This window comes from Tachysurus vachellii, chromosome 4 (genome assembly GCF_030014155.1).
Source record: "Tachysurus vachellii isolate PV-2020 chromosome 4, HZAU_Pvac_v1, whole genome shotgun sequence".
NCBI classification, from domain to species: Eukaryota; Metazoa; Chordata; class Actinopteri; order Siluriformes; family Bagridae; genus Tachysurus; species Tachysurus vachellii.
Genome location: NC_083463.1, coordinates 23,439,047 through 23,459,253, shown reverse-complemented (window position 1 = coordinate 23,459,253; position 20,207 = coordinate 23,439,047). Strand labels below are relative to the sequence as shown.

General features: G+C 42.6%; 1 protein-coding gene across 1 annotated transcript; it reads left to right on the top strand.

Annotated features, from left to right (window-relative positions):
- Window positions 1-1,022: 1,022 nt before the first annotated feature.
- Window positions 1,023-1,961, top strand: LOC132844779 (odorant receptor 131-2-like). The gene has a single exon (XM_060868588.1). The coding sequence runs from the start codon at window positions 1,023-1,025 to the stop codon at window positions 1,959-1,961; it is 939 nt and encodes a 312-aa protein (XP_060724571.1).
- The last annotated feature ends 18,246 nt before the right edge of the window (window positions 1,962-20,207 follow it).

Below are 20,207 nucleotides of genomic sequence, written 5' to 3'. Positions count from 1 at the left end.
TTGTAGTTCCACTGCTAACACAATGCTACCCTGCCATCTTATGGAGACAGAAGGAAATTAACTGCCTGGACCCTTCTGTCACTAAGACTGTCCCCTCTTAAAACCTATAATTTGAATCTGGGAACAACTAAGAGAAAGAAGCTTTATTACACACATTTTAGCCTCCTGTCATTTGTTTAAATGATCATCATATAAAAAATAACAACATTAACATTTGTATTTTCCCACATTATTTTAAACTACATAGTAATTGAACCCCATTCCCTTACAGTTTGATACTATTTGATGTATGGAAGTGCTATTTCATGCACTATTCAAGCACTGTGGTTTTAATAGCTCAGTGCAGCTACTATTTTACTATTTAGATGTTAGAGAAAATTTAATAAAGAAGCTAGTCACTTGACTAGATAGACCTGATTATCTAATATTATGCAGCAATAAGTGATATTAACATTTTTGGAAACATGCTCTAGTATACTTTTTATGTGTTAGTCACACTTATGTGAAACCATCTTTTTAAAATAATACAATCCCATAGGCTTCATGATCACACCCTGTGACCGATTTAAAATACCTTAATATAAGCTGTTTATTATAGATGTACTGTAGATATAAGCAGTTTGTCTTTTTCAAACATGTGAAACCAACATCAATCATGTCAAACTTTGAACCATTCAGTCAAAATCTAAATAGGCTATTAGTCTGTACTGAAACTAAATGTTTCACATGGGCACACCTCTTTATTCCCGAGATGCTCATGCATTATAAAACAATAATGAGCTTTAGAAATCTAACAGTGCTTATCACAACCCGAAGTCATCCAACTGGATAAAGAAGCTACAAGAAAATGGAACTTAACTGTTAATGTTATAAAACTTGTTTCTAAAAGGTAGAATGATCATTACATCTTCTATTGAAAAAAAGATTAATTAATATTTTAAAAGTTAACATTTGAATTGATATTTACATATTACATGCCCCTGATTTTTCCTCAGAGATATTGTCTTCTGGAGAGTGTGGCAATGAACATAACAGACCAACTTAGAATCCCGGACAATTATCAGGAAGCTTTTGCAAAAAATATTGTTATTGTTTCTCTTGCTATAATCATTATTTTCATAAATGGAATGTTAGTGGTAACTTTCTTCTGTAACACTGTATTTCATGGTGAGTCCAGATACATTTTATACATTAACCTTGTAATAAATGACATTCTCATGATTTTCATATCTGTGACTTTGTATGTATTGACTTATGCATGGCCTTACATAAATGTTTCAGTTTGTTGTACACTATTAGCAATAGCATTAACTACTTATATAAGTACTCCTTTGAATTTAGCTGGTATGGCAGTAGAACGTTACATTGCTATCTGTAAACCACTGCATCATACACAGATCTGCACTGTGAAAAGGACCTATATGTTAATCTGTTTGCTATGGGGAATTGGAGCTTTCCCTGCAATAATAGACATTGTAATTATCACTGCAACGCAACCCAGTACTTTTTTTTATTCTCTTACGTTCTGCCAACCAATTATTGTGTATAACACAGCTTATTATGCACAAAAGACCATTGTTACACAGGCTCTATACATGTCGGTTGTGTGGATAACTTTAATCTATACTTACTTTAAAGTTCTTTTTATAGCCAAAGTTGCCTCATCTAGCCATCATCAAAATTCAGCTAAGAAGGCCCGAAATACAATCCTTCTGCATGGTTGTCAGTTACTGCTCTGCATGATGTCTTACACAACACCTGTCTTGGATATGCTATTAATTCCATTTTTTCCATCTCATCGAACTAAGATCACCTTCTTTAACTATCTGCTTACAAACATTGTACCAAGACTTCTGAGTCCTCTAATTTATGGAATTCGAGATCAGAAATTTGTGAGACACATTAAAGGCTACTTTTCCTGTAACATGGTCCTTGTAAAGGTTAGAGTAGCAATTATGTAATAGATATGAACTGGATAAAAATAAAAAAAAAACATCAACATCTCTAATAACAGACTCAGCTTTTTCATTGATTTTTAACAGTCTACACCTGCATTATTATTATGGATTCATGTGATTTTATATATTCTGATACAAAAGCAGTACATATACATGGCGATCTTCCTAAATAAACGAGTTGAAGGAGAATGTTTAATGGAGAATAGATGTATTATTGAGTGAATTAACTGTTGTGCATCTAACAAGCTGATTGTGAATATATATATATATTTATATATATATATATATATATATATATATATACACACATATACACACATATACACACACACACACAATTAGAATTTTTATACTGAAGATTTCTCAAGCTATATGGATAAGTTTTTCATCAATTTTTTAAACAAGCTACTTTCAAGCTTGACTTGTCCTATTTGAGAATTTGGATGTGTTATTTTTCTGGTGCTGTATTCTAATATAATTATTCTTGTAGGTATTCTGACCTCAGTTTAAGGTTCTGTGTGGCTTTAAGTCAAAAATGAGTTATACACATAAAATATGCCAGTGGAAAAGAACAATTTTCTGTGATGCTATGTTGTTTTCTTCTTATCTCTAAACTTACAGATAAATCTGGTTAAAGTTAATCATCATCAAGGATAAAAGCTCTAGTAACATAGGCAGATTTAACCAATAAACATCCATGTTCTATTTACTTTCTGACAGAAAAGAATATATGTTTTAGATGTAGATGTTTTACATGTCAGTGCATATGATGTTTAGCTGAAAAAAGTGTACTGTAAATAAAATAAAGTATAAACAGACATAAACAGTAAGTGTAACACAACAATTACAGTTTATGTCTACACTAGTCACTGGTATATATATATTACAATCATGGGAACAATACACTCCTCTACAGTTTTTTCTTCATTAGGGCATAAATAACAACTGTGTTATGAATGAAGCACCTGCCTCATCTCCTGACCGCCACCAGAGGGAACCTTCACCCGAGTTCTAATGACTCCCGAACTACATCTCCCACAAGCCACCGCTCCTGTCATTACTGCACCACCAGCTGATCCCAATCATAGGCGTCCTATAAAACAGGAACTTGAATGCCGCTGTATCCGTACATGTCGGGGTATGGGAACACACCAATCGGAACGGGGAAATATCACTGCTGAATACTTAGATGAGTGGTCGAAAAAGGTGCTGGAAGACTTACTGGGAATGCTGGATTTGGTTGTTGGGTTGATGGCTGATGCAGTGGTGAAACCAGGGTGGATGAAATAAACCGCTGGATCTTGTCTGGGGGGGGGCACGGTGGCTTAGTGGTTAGCACGTTCGCCTCACACCTCCAGGGTCGGGGTTCGATTCCCGCCTCCACCTTGTGTGTGTGGAGTTTGCATGTTCTCCCCGTGTCTCGGGGGTTTCCTCTGGGTACTCCGGTTTCCTCCCCGGTGCAAAGACATGCATGGTAGGTTGATTGGCATCTCTGGAAAATTGTCCCTAGTGTGTGATTGTGTGAGTGAGGGTTAGTGTGTAGAGTGTGTGTGCCCTGCGATGGGTTGGCACTCCGTCCAGGGTGTATCCTGCCTTGATGCCCGATGACGCCTGAGATAGGCACAGGCTCCCCGTGACCCGAGGTAGTTTGGATAAGCGGTAGAAGATGAATGAATGAATCTTGTCTGGCGAAGTATTCTGTCATACACGTGAAACCGGTTAGATCCAAATGCTGGTTTATTAGCAATATCCAAAAACAGGCAAGGGTCAAAACACCAGGCAAACAGCAACAAAGGAAATCCAAAAGCAGTAGTCAATAATCCAGGCGTAGGTCAGGGCAGGTAGCAAACATTCACAAACACGAAAGACAAGCAGGGTCAAAACGAGGCAATAGACGGAACAGAGTAATACGCTCAGTATGCAGACAGGCTAATAATACTTCGCGTCATAAGAGAGTTCTGAGTGAGCGTAAATGACCAGGTGATTACAAACAGGAAACAGGTGTGCTGAGTTGGTGGTGCAATGGATTGTGGGAATTAGAGTCCTGATGATAAAGTGCAGCAAATCCTCTGCAGGCCAGCAGAGGGAGCCCTCATGGCTCTCATAACAAACTGTGACAACAGAAACACAACAGATTTCAATATATACAAATATTTTCCTGAATGTAAACGTTTGTTGGTGCTGCAGTACCTCTGCCAAATAGGTATCAATCAGAAAAATATGGATGATTACATAAACAGCTGTTTGTTGCTATGACATAAAATGGTTTATTGACAAATCTCTGTACCTTTCCCATGATATGGTCACCACTGACTATGACTTTAATGAATTAGCTATTGTCCCCTGAAGAGATCTATCAAATGATCCAAATAAATGGTAGAGAACTACACCAGTTTACGTATGTAACTCGGAGCCCTGACAGGGGAACGAGACACTGTGTCAGGGCTGAAGTTATAGGATGCTTCTTTGAGGAAGTTGTGTCAAGCTCTGTGTGCACACACGCCAATTTAATGGCTTGGGAAGGACATGTGATGAATTGATTATGCACCAGCAAGTCCATATAAGGGCATCTACGTCACATTACTCCAGCTTCTGTTTGTCTGAAGGTAGCACAAGTGGATGCCTGTGGCAAAGCCAGGAACACAGCGTCTCGTTCTCTTCTCTTCTTATATACGTAACCTGGTTTAGTTCCCTTTTCAAGGGAACTTAAAGCTATGTCATGGAAATGTCAATACCCATGCTACCATGCACTGGTTGATGACTGAGCCAGAGGCTGTGAGAGCAAACTGGGAACAGAACCTGTCCCCTGCGAATGAGAGAGGAGTTCCTTCCTGTCGGGGACCTCCCTTGGAGTGCCGTCTAGGATGGAGACTAGGTCCATAAAACAAACTTGAAAGGGCCAATGAGAAGCAACTAGGAGAAGGCTGACTCAGTCATGGTGCACTCTGGCTAGGACTTGTGGGAGCAGAGCTACCAGGGAAAAGGCATACAGACAGAGCCTCAGTTAGGCCCAAAGGGGGCCTAGCCAGTGGGCACTTCTGCCCGGCCGAAAATCTGCCAAATACTCTTCACAACCTGGGAGAAGAGATGCTACTCCTCGGGCCTGAGCACCTGCCTTAACAGGAAGTCTGCCTTCTGATTTACATGCCCTGGAATGAAAATCACTGTCAGCAAAAGAAACCTGGTCTCTGGCCAGAACAGAATCTGCTGTGCCAACCAGAACAAAGGGTGCGAAAGCAGACTGCTCTGATGACTGATATAGGAAATCATCACAGCACTGTCTGTGTGCACTAAGACATGGCAGCTCCTGAGTTGTAGGAGAAAGTGTTTTAATGCTAGAAACATGGCCCTCATCTCCAAGCAATTTATGTGCCATGAGAGATAAGGGCCCTTCTGTAGACCCTAAGAGCAGTCTAAGTTCGCTCCCCAGCTTGAAAGCGAGGCGTCCCTTGAAAGAGTCCTGCGACAGTGACACCTCCCCTTGAGGCCCTAGAGTCCGAACCAAGGCTAGGAACCCAGGGTCTTGCCTACTTGAGAACCGTACAAAGCCCACAGCAACTAACCCTTATGAGCCTGAGGGGATATCTGCAAGGATGAAAGCCCAAGCAGGGGACAGCTATGCCCGCATTGTGGTGGAGTCCCAAACTACTCCAAGAAAGGTGGTTCTCAGAGGGAGAAAGTTTCAACCTGAGGCCTAGAGACAGCATCTCAATGGCTGGCCCCCATAGCTTTCCACTGGGCTAGAATGAGCCAGTCATCCAGGTAATTCAGTACATGGATGCCCTGGAGATGCAGTGGTGTCAGGGCAAAGTTCATTCAATTTGAAAATGTTCATAGTGAAAGGGCTAGCCCAAAATGAAGAACACAATACTGGTAAGCTTTGCCCCGAAAGCAAACCTGAAGGACATCCTGTGCTCTGGGAAAATGTCTTTGTGGAAATAGGCATCTTTGAGGGCTATCGTCACAAACCACTCCTCAGACCTGATCTTGGATGCAATAACTTTGAATGTGAGCATCCTGAACTCCACTTCTGAACTCTTCAGAGTATGATTCAGAGCCTGCAGATCCTGTAAAATCCGGAGTCCAGATATGGGAGGGGAACATGTTTTATGGCCCCTTTCCTCAGAAGTGAGAGAAGTTCCTCTTGGAGGAACGAGGTTCAGTCTGTGCTAACAACAGTGGGCAGCACAACCTGAAGGAGATGTACGGAAGGCAAACTGGATTTTGTAGCCTTTTCCGACATTATCCAGAACCCACTGTACTGTAGAACCCACAGAAATCACCATGTGAGCTCTGGAAGACAAGCCAGTGCACTTTTTTAATAATTGCCTTCAATAGCATGAATGCCACTGTCTGTTTCAGGAAGCAATTCAGTGGCAGGTTGCTCATCATCACCCGATAATAGTTCTTTGTTCAGAAAACGGCTTCCCTGAGAATAGAATGAGATGCTAAATCATGGGTGATGCTATGGGAATACTTCATTGAGGACGTCAATTTAATGGCTTGGACAGGGATCCAGGTTACATACATAACCTGGTGTAGTTTCCTTTCAAGGGAACTCGATGCTGCATCATGGCTGATGCTACAGAAACATAAATACCCATGCTGCCATACACCAGTCCATGACTGTGCCAGAGGCCATGAGAGAGCACAAGCAGACTGGGAAGAGAACATCAATAGCTCTAAAGAACCTGGGTCCCTGGAGTGGGGTTTAGGCCCAGTTTATAGAACCTGGCAAAGGTTTGCATAAAAGACCCGCCTGCCACAGCACAAATTTCTTGGAGGGGAACAAACCTGGCCAGGGCACTGGACAAGGTGATACTACTAGTGGAGTGAGCTCTGACACCTAGAGGCAAAGCAATACTGCATGCCTCATAGGCCTGTGTAATGGCCTCTACTACCCAGTGCCCCAGTACCCAGTGCTGCTGGGAGACCTTATTGCCCCTGTTCCATCTCCCAAAGCAGACAAACAGGGAGGCAGTCTGACACCACAAGCTTGAGCAGTGGACATTAAGCACACTCAGATGCATCACAAAACACATGCAACTCAACAGAGCCACAATCTGTGTTTGGTCAGAGAGGGAAGTGGCACCTTGGCATGCATAATTTGGGCAGAAACTGGATTTCACTAGTCCAATCTTGCCATTTTTGAAGCATTTCTTCCTCAATGATATCATCCCACTCTCATTTCTTGGTCCACAGAGCTTGTACTAAGATTTTAGCCCGGGAGGTAAAAGGCAAAATATAACCAAGAGGGAGACTAGCTTGGTGAGTAATCTGTCAACATTAGAAAGGCTAATGTTAAGGCTAATTACAACATTCCCTTCAAAGGCTTGGGAATCCCCAGGTTTTATTGTAGGTGTGCGTAGAATACTGCCAATTTCTCTCAAAAAGTTCCTTTGTTAGCAAAGCATATTCTCTCTCTGCCAGACGTGAAGTTGATTAGCTTAGGTATTCCGTACGAGGAAGCATCTCCACCACGTTAGGAACTTTAGCTGCTGGCAGTGCAGTATATGAGTATGGTGCAGAATATAACTGGGGCTGAGATACTGGATCTGGTGGTCTGACAGGCTGATAGCCCAGTAAATATGTGTCTGAAAACCGACAGACTGTTGGGGTGAGGATCTGAGAACCAGGGTACTTGAGGGTGTGCTGTAGCATATGCTGGCAATGAATGAGTTAACTCAGCTTGTGAGAAATTAGGATGTAGAGTATGATACCGCACAGGGGTTACAGTGGATGCATAAACTGGCTGCTGGCCAACTATAGGTTGGTACACTGTGGAGGTAGATGATACAATTGGAGATGCACATTGTTGTCTAGCAGATGGCATTTGTGGCTGAGATGATGTCTGCTGACCACCACTAGGCTGTAGCAGAACATATTGCGAATTCAGTCGTGGCTCATATTCCACTACGGGATGCCTATGGACTGGGACAGATGCTGGACGAGACATTTGAACCTGAGGTATTAACTTTGATAACTGACCTGAATGCTGACTAGGTAGCTGCGAGTAAACGACAGGTATTTATGTGCGTCCAAGAATTAATGGTGTGGAGTACTTTGTTATTTCATCATTATCAGGGGTTGGTGAACCAAGTTCAATGTTTTCACCAATAAAAGGCAAGCTGGCACTATGTTGCAGGATGGGCTGCTTCTGGATGCCTGAGTGAGGGACTGATTGTTGATGTCTGACACCTGTGGCACGGGGATGAAATAAAACCTGATGCATGCGTGGTGAACCTTTGCGTTGCTCAAGAGACTTTTCCAATGTGCTTTGCAATTCCCTAATTTGCCCCTGTACATTCCATACTCTCTCCTCCACTCTACAAAGCCTCTCAGTTTCAGTTAATTGCTCAGTTTGATGCCTCTCAGGTGTTGCCGATTGATATTCCACATTTAATACAGAGACAGTTTCATTGATATGCATATACGTTACACATTGTCATGAAAGGGGTTTGAAACTATATGCTGCCATGACTGGGAAGTAAGTAGAAAGTCCTCCCGATGTCCAGGAATCCATTGGATCCTGCTAGGATCGCGACTCTGTTCTTCCCTGTAATCCTGTGATGTTGCAATAAGGACAAGATATCAACATCCGGCTCGAAGGACCACTTTGTTCTAGTTGTATGCATGTGAGATGCCGATGTGTCAACACTTGTTCTCAACCTCAATCGAAGGTTATGGTATGATGCAATAATGGAATGTCCACGACATCTATAGCTCAAAGGCTCAGATTTATTCTAGCAAAATCCACTTGAATCATGTTCAGTCATTTCCATTTGTTTTTTTTTTGTGTGTGTGTGTGTGTGTGTGTGTGTGTGTGGTTTCTGAAATAAAACAAGTAATAAATTTACTTAACATATGAACTTACAAGTAATAAACTAAAGTATACATTTAGACTAATGCAAAAAACAGTGAAATGTAACATATGCAGTATAGCATTCACCAATAGCCACTATAAGGTGCTATTACCTCAGCAATAACTTAACTAACATCTAACACAGGTAATCGCGATAAATCCGATTAGAAGTTCTAATGTATGTGTGTCTAAATGCTAGTATCTTAATTTAACAACAGACATAGACAACGGATTAAATATTATGCTACTAGTATGGGTGATTGCAACAATAAGCTAACCTTTAAACAGTTTTACCCATGCTTATCATTGCACATGACCATAAATTAGTACACATATAAACACGATGCTCACAATTATTAATGCACCATATCTTACCCATAAATAAATCGTCGCTGTCGGGCGGAATCCTCGTATCTCCAAAACCATTATTTTTCAGGAAATTAAAAAAACGGCGTATTTTTTTGAGTTATTAAACATTGTATCGTTAAAGTTGTTATTATACCTTATATTGCTATCATATACTGTTGTATACCAACATTAACACAACATTTTCCCAAAGTCACGTTTTATCGGGGATTCAAGCTTTATGACTTGGGAGCAGGGAGATATGAGATTATGCTGTCATTGATAAGAATGGTACGGACACAGACGTCACTACTGCCAGCAGTGTTCAATAAAGTCTGCGGTCACGTTGAGCCTTTTGACAAGAGAAAAGGCTTCAATAGTTAACCAAAGCTAATGACTGTAGTTATATATCTTCCTAAACTCTATTTTAAAGGTTTAAGAGCTATAAGTGATGCAATACAAAATACGATAAGCTGATTAGGCTGTCTAATAGGTAGAAATTAGTCTAATCTGCTCGCAAACTTACCTTCGTGGCTCACGGGTTTCTTTCTGCACAGAAGCATTACAGCTATCGATTTTTAACAAAACAGACCTACTCAAATGTATCTAACCTAACTGTTTTCACTTGTTAGTGTCCAAAAAACAGTGTTTTACATGCACAGTGCCAAGAGAGGCATTGTGTATAAGTAGGCTGACTTAAAGTCAGTAAAATAATAATAAAAACAATAATTTAATAATGGTACCCAAAACATTCAATTTAATTCAAATAGTATATTATAAAAAAACATTTTAAAACATCCATGAACATGTATAATAAGAAGTAATAAATAGATATTTAAAATACATCAATAACACAGATAAACATCGATAAAATCATAGTTAAAGGGATAGTTCACCCAAAAAATAAAATTAATAAAGTTCAAATTATCGTTTCACTACGTTATACGGCATGTTTACGTATAACGAGGCAAAAAGCCAGCCAGCTTGCTTAAAGTGATGAGCATGCCGGTTGAACATAACGGTTTGCCTTGACATTGTAAGATACAATCCTATCTTATCTGCAATGCACAGGGTTTAGTCCGCGTTGCAGTGGATTGTCTTGCACTAAATTCCTGTCCTCAGTCGAGCACCAGAACTAGCGGGGGTCAAGATTTTTTTTTCTTTGAGCCCCACGAAAATCTCTTTAGATATCACTTTAAGACGTGTTGATTCGTTGCGACTCTTAATCTTGAGGAGAAATATGCCGCGCAGCTCTCCCGCGGAGTGAAGAAGAGGTGGAGTTACGAGATTTCTCAGACAGTTGAAGTGTCCAATGGAGTTAAGAGATTTGCGTTCAAGCTATTTTCAAGACTAGATGGGTTAATAATTGTAAAAATAACAGACCCACGTGGGGACTGACCAATAGTATCGATATGTGAAAAAATATGAAATTTGGACATACAAGGTTTCCGCCCGACATTGAGTATCTTCAAGCTTCTGAATCCCATGCAAGTTTTCTAGGGTCTTTTTTTTGGACGGTTTAACTTCACCCTGTCCTACCTCTCAGGTTCTAAGAATGCTATGCCTGATGCCCTATCCCGACAGTTCCTAATGGAAAAAGAAAACCTGTTATGGAACACATCCTTACTTCCTCCGTCATGGTCAGGGCCTTTTGCCTTGCATCGAGAGGAGCGTACAGAAAGCTGTCTCCAGTCTTTACGGTTCCTGATGGGTGTCCAGGGGACTAAGTTGATCGTCCCCAAACATTTCCACTCTCAAATCCTTAAGCCATGTTGCTATAGCTTTTGCCTGTTCTTACACCTAGAACTGTGCACACCTTGTCTATACTCCAGTAGTGCTTCTGGTGGCCATTGTTCAAAAGAGATGTCCCGGAATTTGTGGCTGTTTGTCTTGTCTGTGCTCAGCAATCAAATCAAATCAAATCAAATTTTATTTGTCACATAGACATACATACAGAGTACAACATGCAGTGAAATACTTTTTAGGTCTGTCCGGTATTGAAGCATAAAAAGAATGGAATTAAGGATAAAAATAAAATCAAAAGGAGGTAGATAAATAAAAAGTATAAACTATATAAAAACTATATAAAATATGAAAATATGTTATAAATATATGGATATACATAAATGAGTATGGTTTTAATGATTGTCCTTAAAGTGTCCATGTGCAGTATGGTGTGTATAAATTGTATAAAGTAGCACTGTATAAAGTAAATTGTATAAAGTAGCACTAAGTCCAGAGTTAAAGTGACAGTCCAGAGTTAAATTTTCATAGTGCAAAAAAAGGTTGTGCAGAAAATAAGTGAAGATGGAGGGAGAGGTCCAGTACTAGATCCTGGGTGTTTCCTGGTTTAAACTCCGAATGGCCTGCAGGAAGAAGTGTCTCCTCATTCTCTCTGTGTTTGCTTTCAAGGAGCAGAAGCATTTCCCTGAATGCAACAAAGAAAAGAGGTCCTTTACAATCTTCCTGGCCCTGGTCCGGCACCGCATGCTGTAGATGTCCTGCAGGTCAGGGAGCTTGGTGTGGATGGTATGTTCAGCTGACCGCACCACCCTCTGGAGGGCTCGCCTGTCCTGCATGGTGCTGTTCACAAACCAGGAAGTGATGCTACCCATCAGGACGCTCTCAATGGTGAAGGTGTAGAAAGTCTTCAAACTACCCTCTCAGGTGCTAAAGTCCCTTAATCTCAGATGGTATAGATGCTGCCGGGCCTTCTTCACCAGGGTGTTGATGTGACAGGACCAAGACAGGTCCTGTGTGATGTGAACACCTTGGTACCGGAAACTGTCCACTCTCTCCACTCTCTCAACGGTCCCGTTGATGTTTAGTGGTTGGTATGACCGCTCCTGCTTTGTGCTGAAGTCCACTATCAACTCTTTAGTCTCGCTGACATTCAGAAGAAGATTGTTCTCCTGGCACCATCTCTCCAGGTTTTTAGTCTTCTCTAGGTAGGCCGTCTCATAGTTGTTGGAGATCAGGCCCACCACAACAGTGTTGTCAGCAAACTTGATGATGGTGTTGGAGTTGGAAGTGGCCACACAGTCATATGTGTACAGTGAGTACAGCAGGGGGCTCAAAACACAACCCTGGGGAGCTCCAGTGCTGAGGGTGAGGGTGGATGAGGTGTGTTTGCCCACCTGTACGGCTTGTGGTCTGTCTGTCAAGAAGTTGGAGATCCATTGACACAGCAGCAGGCTTTGAATGCTAAAGTTTGAGTCCACAAACAGCATTTTCACAATTCCCTTTTCTGCAGTCCACGTGGCTCATCATAGTGTGGAGAAGATGAGCAATGGCATCCTCAGTAGCGTGGCAGTAAGTGAACTGTAGTGGATCCAGTGTGTCTGGTAGTGATGCAGTGATGAAGTCTCTGACCAGTCTTTCAAAGCACTTTATCACTACTGAGGTCAGGGCTACAGGGTGGTAATCGTTGAGGCAGGCAGGCTGGGGTTTCTTCCGGACAGGAACAATGGTGGACTGTTTGAAGCATGAGGGGACAAAAGACTGTTCCATTGATAGGTTGAATATCTCAGTGATCACCCGTGCTAGCTGGTCAGGGCAGGCTTTCAGAATCCGACCTTTGATGCCACCCGGTCCTGCTGCCTTCTTGGTATTCACTCTCTTGAATGCCCTCTTCAAGTCATGCTCTGAGATGGTGAACGTGTTTACCTCTCCAGCTCTCTCAGCATGCATGATGTTTGTGCCGCTAGTGTCGCTAGCTTGGTTAGCTGCAGCCTCAAATTGAGCGTAAAAGATGTTTGGCTTGTCTGCCAGAGAAGCGTCCGCATTCCCCATTCTAGATGCCGGTGTTCTATAGACCGTGATGTTCCTTAGTCCCTGCCACAGGCTCCTAGAGCCACCATGTTGGAACTGTGACTCTAGTTTCCTCCCGTAGCGCCACTTTGCTTCCTTCACCGCCCTGCACACACTGTAAGACACAGCCTTGTACTTGTCCATGTCCCCGGTGGCGAGCCCCATGTTGCAGATGGTTTTATCCACCCACGGCTTCTGGTTGGGAAACGTTCTGATGGTGGTTTTCTGCACCGTATCATCCGCTAGTTTCCCGATGAATCCCACAACTGCTTCCCTAAACATGTTGATGTCATCAGAGCTGTGCCTGAACATGTCCCAGTCTGCGTCATCGAAGGCGTCCTGCAGAGCAGCCACCGATTGGTCAGTCCAGCGTGCGACCTCCCTCTGAACCGGAGCTTTCTGTTTCAGCCTTTGTTTGTAAACAGGCATGAGGAAGATGGTGGCATAGACCGATTTACCAAACGGTGGACGTGATTGTGCCTTGTAGCTGTTCTTGAATGATATGTAGCAGTGGTCCAGTGTCCTTTCGCCCCTGGTGGGGCAGGTGATGTGCTGCTGAACGTTGGAAAAGTCTCCCACCACAATGAGCTCAGCGTCCCAATGCTGTGTTTGGTGTAGCATTAGTGTCTCATGTAAGTCCCATACTGCAGTGTCCGTGTCCATTTGAGATGGAATATAAACGGCACTGACTATGACCGAGCCGAATTCCCGAGGTAGATAGAAGGGCCAACGTTTGATGGTCAGTAGTTCCAAATTTGGTGTGCAGGAGCATGAAAGATGAATGATGCTAGCGCTGTCGCACCAGTGGTTGTTCACCATCAGACACACTCCACCTACCCTTGACTTCCCCCACTCCAGTGTTCTGTGCATGTGGTAAACCGAGAAAAACTCAACCGGCTGGACTGCGAGGTCTGGTACCGCTGAGTTCAGCCCTGTCTTGAAGCAGAGAAGGTTGCAGTCCTAAATGTCCCTTTGGAACTTGACCCTTGCCCTGAGGCCATCGAGCTTGTTTTCCAGAAACTGGACGTTGGATAACAGGATACTAGGTAAGGGAGTGCGGTGTACGCGTACTCTCAGCCTGTTTCTGATGCCAGCTTGTTTACATCATTGACATTGGTGCGGGTTGCGTACTTTGTTCTTCCTTAGGATCTCGCTTGGCCAGCACGGGTCCGGGTTTAAAAGCAGCGAAGAGTGAGTGGATTGTACACCAATAGATATGAGTGGCTCTGTCATATGTAATGATGACCATCTTGTATAAATAGAATGGTATCTATGGAAATAAATATATAAAATAAAATAAAAAATACAAAGTGTAACAGGAGCAGTCGCGATGGCAGCCGACCTCACTTGCGCCATCTTGGATCCTAAGAGCAGAATATGCCCAGAGTTCCTCTGGCTGACCTGCTCCATCCTCTCCCAGTTCCCATATGTACTTGGTCTCACATATCCATGGACTTTGTGACTGGCTTTCCACCATCGGCTGGGCATTCATCTCTGTGGTGAACCAATCCTCCAAAATGGCTCATTTCATTGCCTTGACCAAACTTCCGTCAGCCTGCCCTGCATTGCCCTGTCTGTCTGTGTACCAGATTATTGGACTGTTTATTACTCTGTTCTCAGCCTGCCCTGCATTGCCCTGTCTGCATTTGTTCTGGCTTATTTTGCTTCTCTTGTTCCTGTATTCTGCTTGCCACATCTGTCCTTACTGTTACCCCTAGTTTGCCAGAGGTCTTTACATTTGAACTGTTCATCATAGATTTTTAATTTGTTACATCGCTGTCCTGAATTTGAGTCCATCCAACGGCCTAGCCTGACACAGACCACAAATATTCAGTCCACTCTAGGTTGTATTTTAATTTGCTAGCCTAACTAACAAACAGCAAAAAAAAAAAAAAACTAGCTCACTATCTAAATAATCAACAATCACCATGATGCACCATGTTGCACATGCATAATCATCCATCTTATCCTACCTCAGTAATGATGGGGAAATCTAATAGATTTCTAAATAGATTTCTATAGATATTACTAATAGAGATCACTAGGACAAACTCTAGGATAAACATTTCAAAATTTATAAGCAAAATTGTACTCTAAAATTTGGCAGGATGTACTTACAGGGAATGATTAATTGACTCCAAATTTAGTGCCTGGACACCTTGGCATGTGCTCTATGAGAGTACCAGATTCTATTAACATCCACCTAGGGCTTCTATTGTTATCCAGACAAAAACCCATTGAAAAAATACTAATACCAAGATGGCTAAAAAACAAAATGTCAGACACAGATTTCATGCTTTCCCAGGTAAGAAAGTTGATTAAAATATTTGCTTTGGGTCCAAAGTTATAAGGCATTTTAATTGCCTTTTCATTTTTATTTGGATTATTTTTGTGTTCATGCTAGAAGTTTTTCCTTCTTACAAAAGGTGAACACTTTCTCGATTGCATCTTACATTTACAGCATTTGGCAGACACCCTTATCCAGAGTTATGTACAAAAGTGATTTTAAGTCTCTATCATTGAATACATTAACTCTGTTTTTTTGGGTTTTTTAAATAAATACAGACAATCTTATTAAGCTGGTGACTGACTTCTGGCTTAGCTGAAACATATAGCTGTGTGTCATCAGTATATAAGTGAAAGCTAATACAATGTTTATGAATAATTGCACCAAGGAATACATATATAGGAATCTAGCCATGGGGGTCACAGTCCAGTGCCACAATCCTTCTGTGCCAGTCCCAAGCCCGGATAAATAGAGAGGGTTGCATCAGGAAGGGCATCCGGCGTAAAACATTGCCAAATTTAACCATGCAAATCGTCAGTACGAATTTCATACTGGATCGGTCGAGGCCACTAGATTTACTGACTTTTTTATTCTCTGGTGCAGGTCCCGAGGTGTGATTCCCCCCGTTGAGATTTTCACAGTTCTTCAGCCCTGCTTTTGTTGTGCAAACACCCCCATCACCTGTGAGGCCTGGCTCATTTGCATTTGTTCACTCAGAGTAGCTCAGATCCAAGGCAGGCCAAACCTCTGTGTCTGACATGGAAACCTTCAGAAAGGCCTGCCGTATCTATACAAAATAGTCTGTTTTATTTATAAAAAATTGTGTGCTAAGGTTTGTCATTGCCATAGTACATATGATATTTATATAACCCTTGTGCAGAACTGGGGTCTATTTGACTCATCTGGAAAGTTTACTGTGTCATAACTTGGGTTTCCTTGCACATATTTGCCTGAAATTTACCAGGATTGTTCCAAATTATGAATTATGCAAGTAACCTTAATTTTGTCTATTTTTGTTGAACTATGTGTTCGTAAAATAAATACGTTCCTCCTCAAGTCCTCCCGGGACAATTTGACCCGGCCACATTTAGTGGGGCAGTAGGTCACACTTTTGCCCTTTTCAGTGCAATGAACATACATACAGACACAAAAATGCACACATAAAATGTCCACTAACACACGCACCCAAAACACACACTCACATACCACACACACACACACACACACACACACACACACACACACACACACGCACACACACACACAAATTGGGCATTGCATTTCATTAGGCCTCCAGAAAAAAAAGGCCACAAATTTGTAAATATTTCACACTTTTGATATGCCTTTGCCTAGCAGAGGGCAAAATATGATCTACGGAAATGATGCTACACACACACACATAGTCAAACACTGTTCAAAGCATTGGGCATTGCATTTCAGTTGTCCTCCAGACAGTACAAAAGCTATACATTTGTAAACATTTCACACACACACGTGCACGCACGCACACACACAAATTGGGCATTGCATTTCATTAGGCCTCCAGAAAAAAAAAGCTACACATTTGTGAATATTTCACACTTTTGATATGTCTTTGATATGATCTACCAAAATGATGCTATACACAGACACACACACACCTGCACACACACACACACACACACACACACGTTGTGTTTTCATATTCAAATTATATTTGCTTTCAAAGAGACAACGCCCCGAGATAGATTTATTTCAATTATGCAACACCTTCTAACACACAAATTTGCTGCGGTCTCCGACATCTGAACACGCTTCAACAAGAACTGTGCTGAGAGTTTCACTCCAGGAGAACACATGACCATAGATGAACAGCTGTTCCCTACCAAGGTCCGTTGTCCATTCACACAGTATATTGCAACCAAGCCAGACAAATTTGGGATCAAGTTCTGGATGGCCACGGATTTGGAGACCAAATATGTCTGCAATGCATCTCCTTACTTGGGAAAGGACCCCAGTCATCAAAAAGGAGAGAGGCTTGCAGAGAGCGTGGCCATGAATCTGATGGAGCCATTTTTGGATGATGGCAGAAATGTCACATCGGTCAATTTCTGTCTCACAGACTTCTGCAGCGCAAAACAACGCTACTGGGCACGGTGAATAAAGTCTGCCGTGAACTTCCTCAACTTGCAAAAGACACTGCACAGCGAGAGGTATTCTCCACTTCAGTGCTTACAAGTGGCGATGTCTCCTTGACAATTTATGCACCTAAAAAAAACAAGACTGTGTGTGTTCTAAGTTCCATGCACCAAGACGTGACGATCGGTGACGGCAGAAAGAGGAAACTCAGACTATAACACGATAACAGACTATAACCACATGAAGGTAAGTGAATGTGTGTATAATTTTACACCAGTGCTACAATGTTTTCTGATGTGTACTATACATATACAGGCCTATAGAAAAGGCACATATACTCATGACTCTCTCTCTCTCTCTCTCTCTCTCTCTCTCTCTGCTTTTACAGTGTGGTGTAGACATGTTGGACCAAATGGCGCGGATGTATTCCGTAAGAGCAGCAACACGCAGGTGGCCAGTAGCGTTTTTTTTACAATATGCTTGACCTGGTGGTGGTGAATGCCTACATTTTGTACAAGGCATGTACAGGGTGGACAGGCAAAAGAAGATTATTTCTGAGTCTTCTAGCTAAGGAACTTTGTTGCCGATTCATGCAGCAGGAAATAGTGGCACAAAGGCAGGCTGCTGAAGCTGCTGCAGCTGCTGTGCCAGAGACTGCACAGACAACGCAGTGCCAGGTGCAAGAGAGCTGCAACAGGAATTGCAGCAGGTTTACCTATGCAACATGTCAGAAATTCACCTGTGCCAAATGCAGGGACGATGGACACTGGGTCTGCAAACGCTGTAAAGTTTGAAACACTTTAAAATAAACCAGACTTGTGTTTCCATATATTGTGAATGTGTGTGTGTGTATGTATGTGTGTGTGCTCATGTGTGTGTGTGTGGTGTGTGATTTGGGTGCGTGTGTTAGTGGACATTTTATGTGTGCATTTTTGTGTCTGTATGTATGTTCATTGCGCTGAAAAGGGCAAAAGTGTGACCTATTGCCCCACTAAATGTGGCCGGGTCAAATTGACCCGGGAGGACTTGAGGTGGAAAATATTTATTTTACGAACACATAGTTCAACAAAAATAAACAAAATTAATTTTCCTTGCAAAGTTCATAATTTGGAACAATCCTGGTTAATTTCAGGCAAATATGTGGAAGGAAACCTAAGTTATGACACATTAAACTTTCCACATGAGTCAAATAGACCCCAGGTCTGCAGAAGGGTTATATAAATATCATATGTATTATGGCAATGACAAACCTTAGCACACAATTTTTTATAAATAAAACAGACTATTTTGTATAGATACAGCAGGCCTTTCTGAAGGTTTCCATGTCACACACAGAGGTTTGGCCTGCCTTGGATCTAAGCTACTCTGAGTGAACAAATGCAAATGTGCCAGGCTTCAGAGGTAATGGGGGTGTTTGCACAACAAAAGCAGGAGAACAATGAAGCTGTAGGGGTCCTAGGAGGTGTGAGGTCCAGGGATTTTACGCAAATTTGCGCAGCCTTAGTAATTCTAGTGTTACAACGACCGCCATCAGCGCCATTGACCTACAGGGCGCCGGTGGAAATTGGGCTACTGTTGGTCAAAGAAGTAGAGGAGGGAGGAGAGTGCACAGACAGAGAGAGAAGAGGAAAGGTAAGAGTGTAGGACTGAGAATAGGAACTGGAAAATGTAGAGATATGGCTGATATGATGGAGAGAAGGAAGGTGGATATACTGTGTGTACAGGAGACCAGGTGGAAGGGTAGCAAGGCTCGTAGTATAGATGCAGGATTCAAGCTTTTTTATTATGGTGTGGATAGTAAGAGAAATGGGGTAGGTGTGGTCCTGAAGGAGGAGTTTGTGAGGAATGTTCTGGAGGTGAAGAGAGTGTCAGACAGGGTGATGAGTCAAATTAGAGATTGAAGGGGTGATGTTGAATGTTGTTAGCGGTTATGCCCCACAGGTAGGTTGTGAGTTAGAGGAGAAAGAGAGATTCTGGAGTGAATTAGATGAGGTGATGGAGAGTATTCCCACAGGTGAGAGAGTGGTGACAGGAGCGGATTTTAATGGACATGTTGGTGAGGGGAACACAGGTGATGAGGAGGTGATGGGCAAGTTTGGAGTTAAGGAAAGGAACCTTGAAGGACAGATGGTAGTGGACTTTGCTAAGAGGATGGCCATGGCTGTGGTTAACACTAATTTTCAGAAGAGGGAGGAGCATAGAGTGACTTACAACAGTGAAGGTAGGAAAACACAGGTAGACTACATCCTATGTAGAAGAGGCAATCTGAAAGAGATTAGTGACTGTAAAGTGGTAGTGGGAGTGTCACGGACACGGGGTAAAAACGGACCCAAATGCAGGACAGCTTAACAGAAACAGGATTTCTTAACTAAAAAACACGAAACAGGACATAGACAACAACAGACAAGGACAACAGAGGATTCCGCGCTGCACAAGGCAACGCGGCTCAACTAAATAATACAAATAATCATGACACATGAGGGACAGGTGTGCAGAGGCGGGGCGGAAAAGACAAGGGCGGGGCAGACACGTGAACAAGGAACATAAACAAAAGGCACTTGGCCAAAGTCCAGGCAAAGTTCTGACAGTACCCCCCCCCTCGAGGCGCGGCTACCGACGCGCCAATCCGTCCTGACAGTCCCAACGGGTCCGGGAGGGGGGAGCAAGGCACACGGCGAGGCAGGTGGGGGGAGCAAGGCACACGGCGGCACAGCCAGAGTGGCCGAGCGACGTCCACATCCGAACAGGAGGGCCGAGCGACGTCCACAGCCGAACAGAAGGGCCGAGCACAACCCCCGATGCACCACGGTCAAACCCACCACTCAGA

Bases quoted from the DNA above. Each gene is read 5' to 3' on its own strand.
- LOC132844779 (XM_060868588.1), top strand. From the start codon at position 1,023: ATGAACATAACAGACCAACTTAGAATCCCGGACAATTATCAGGAAGCT.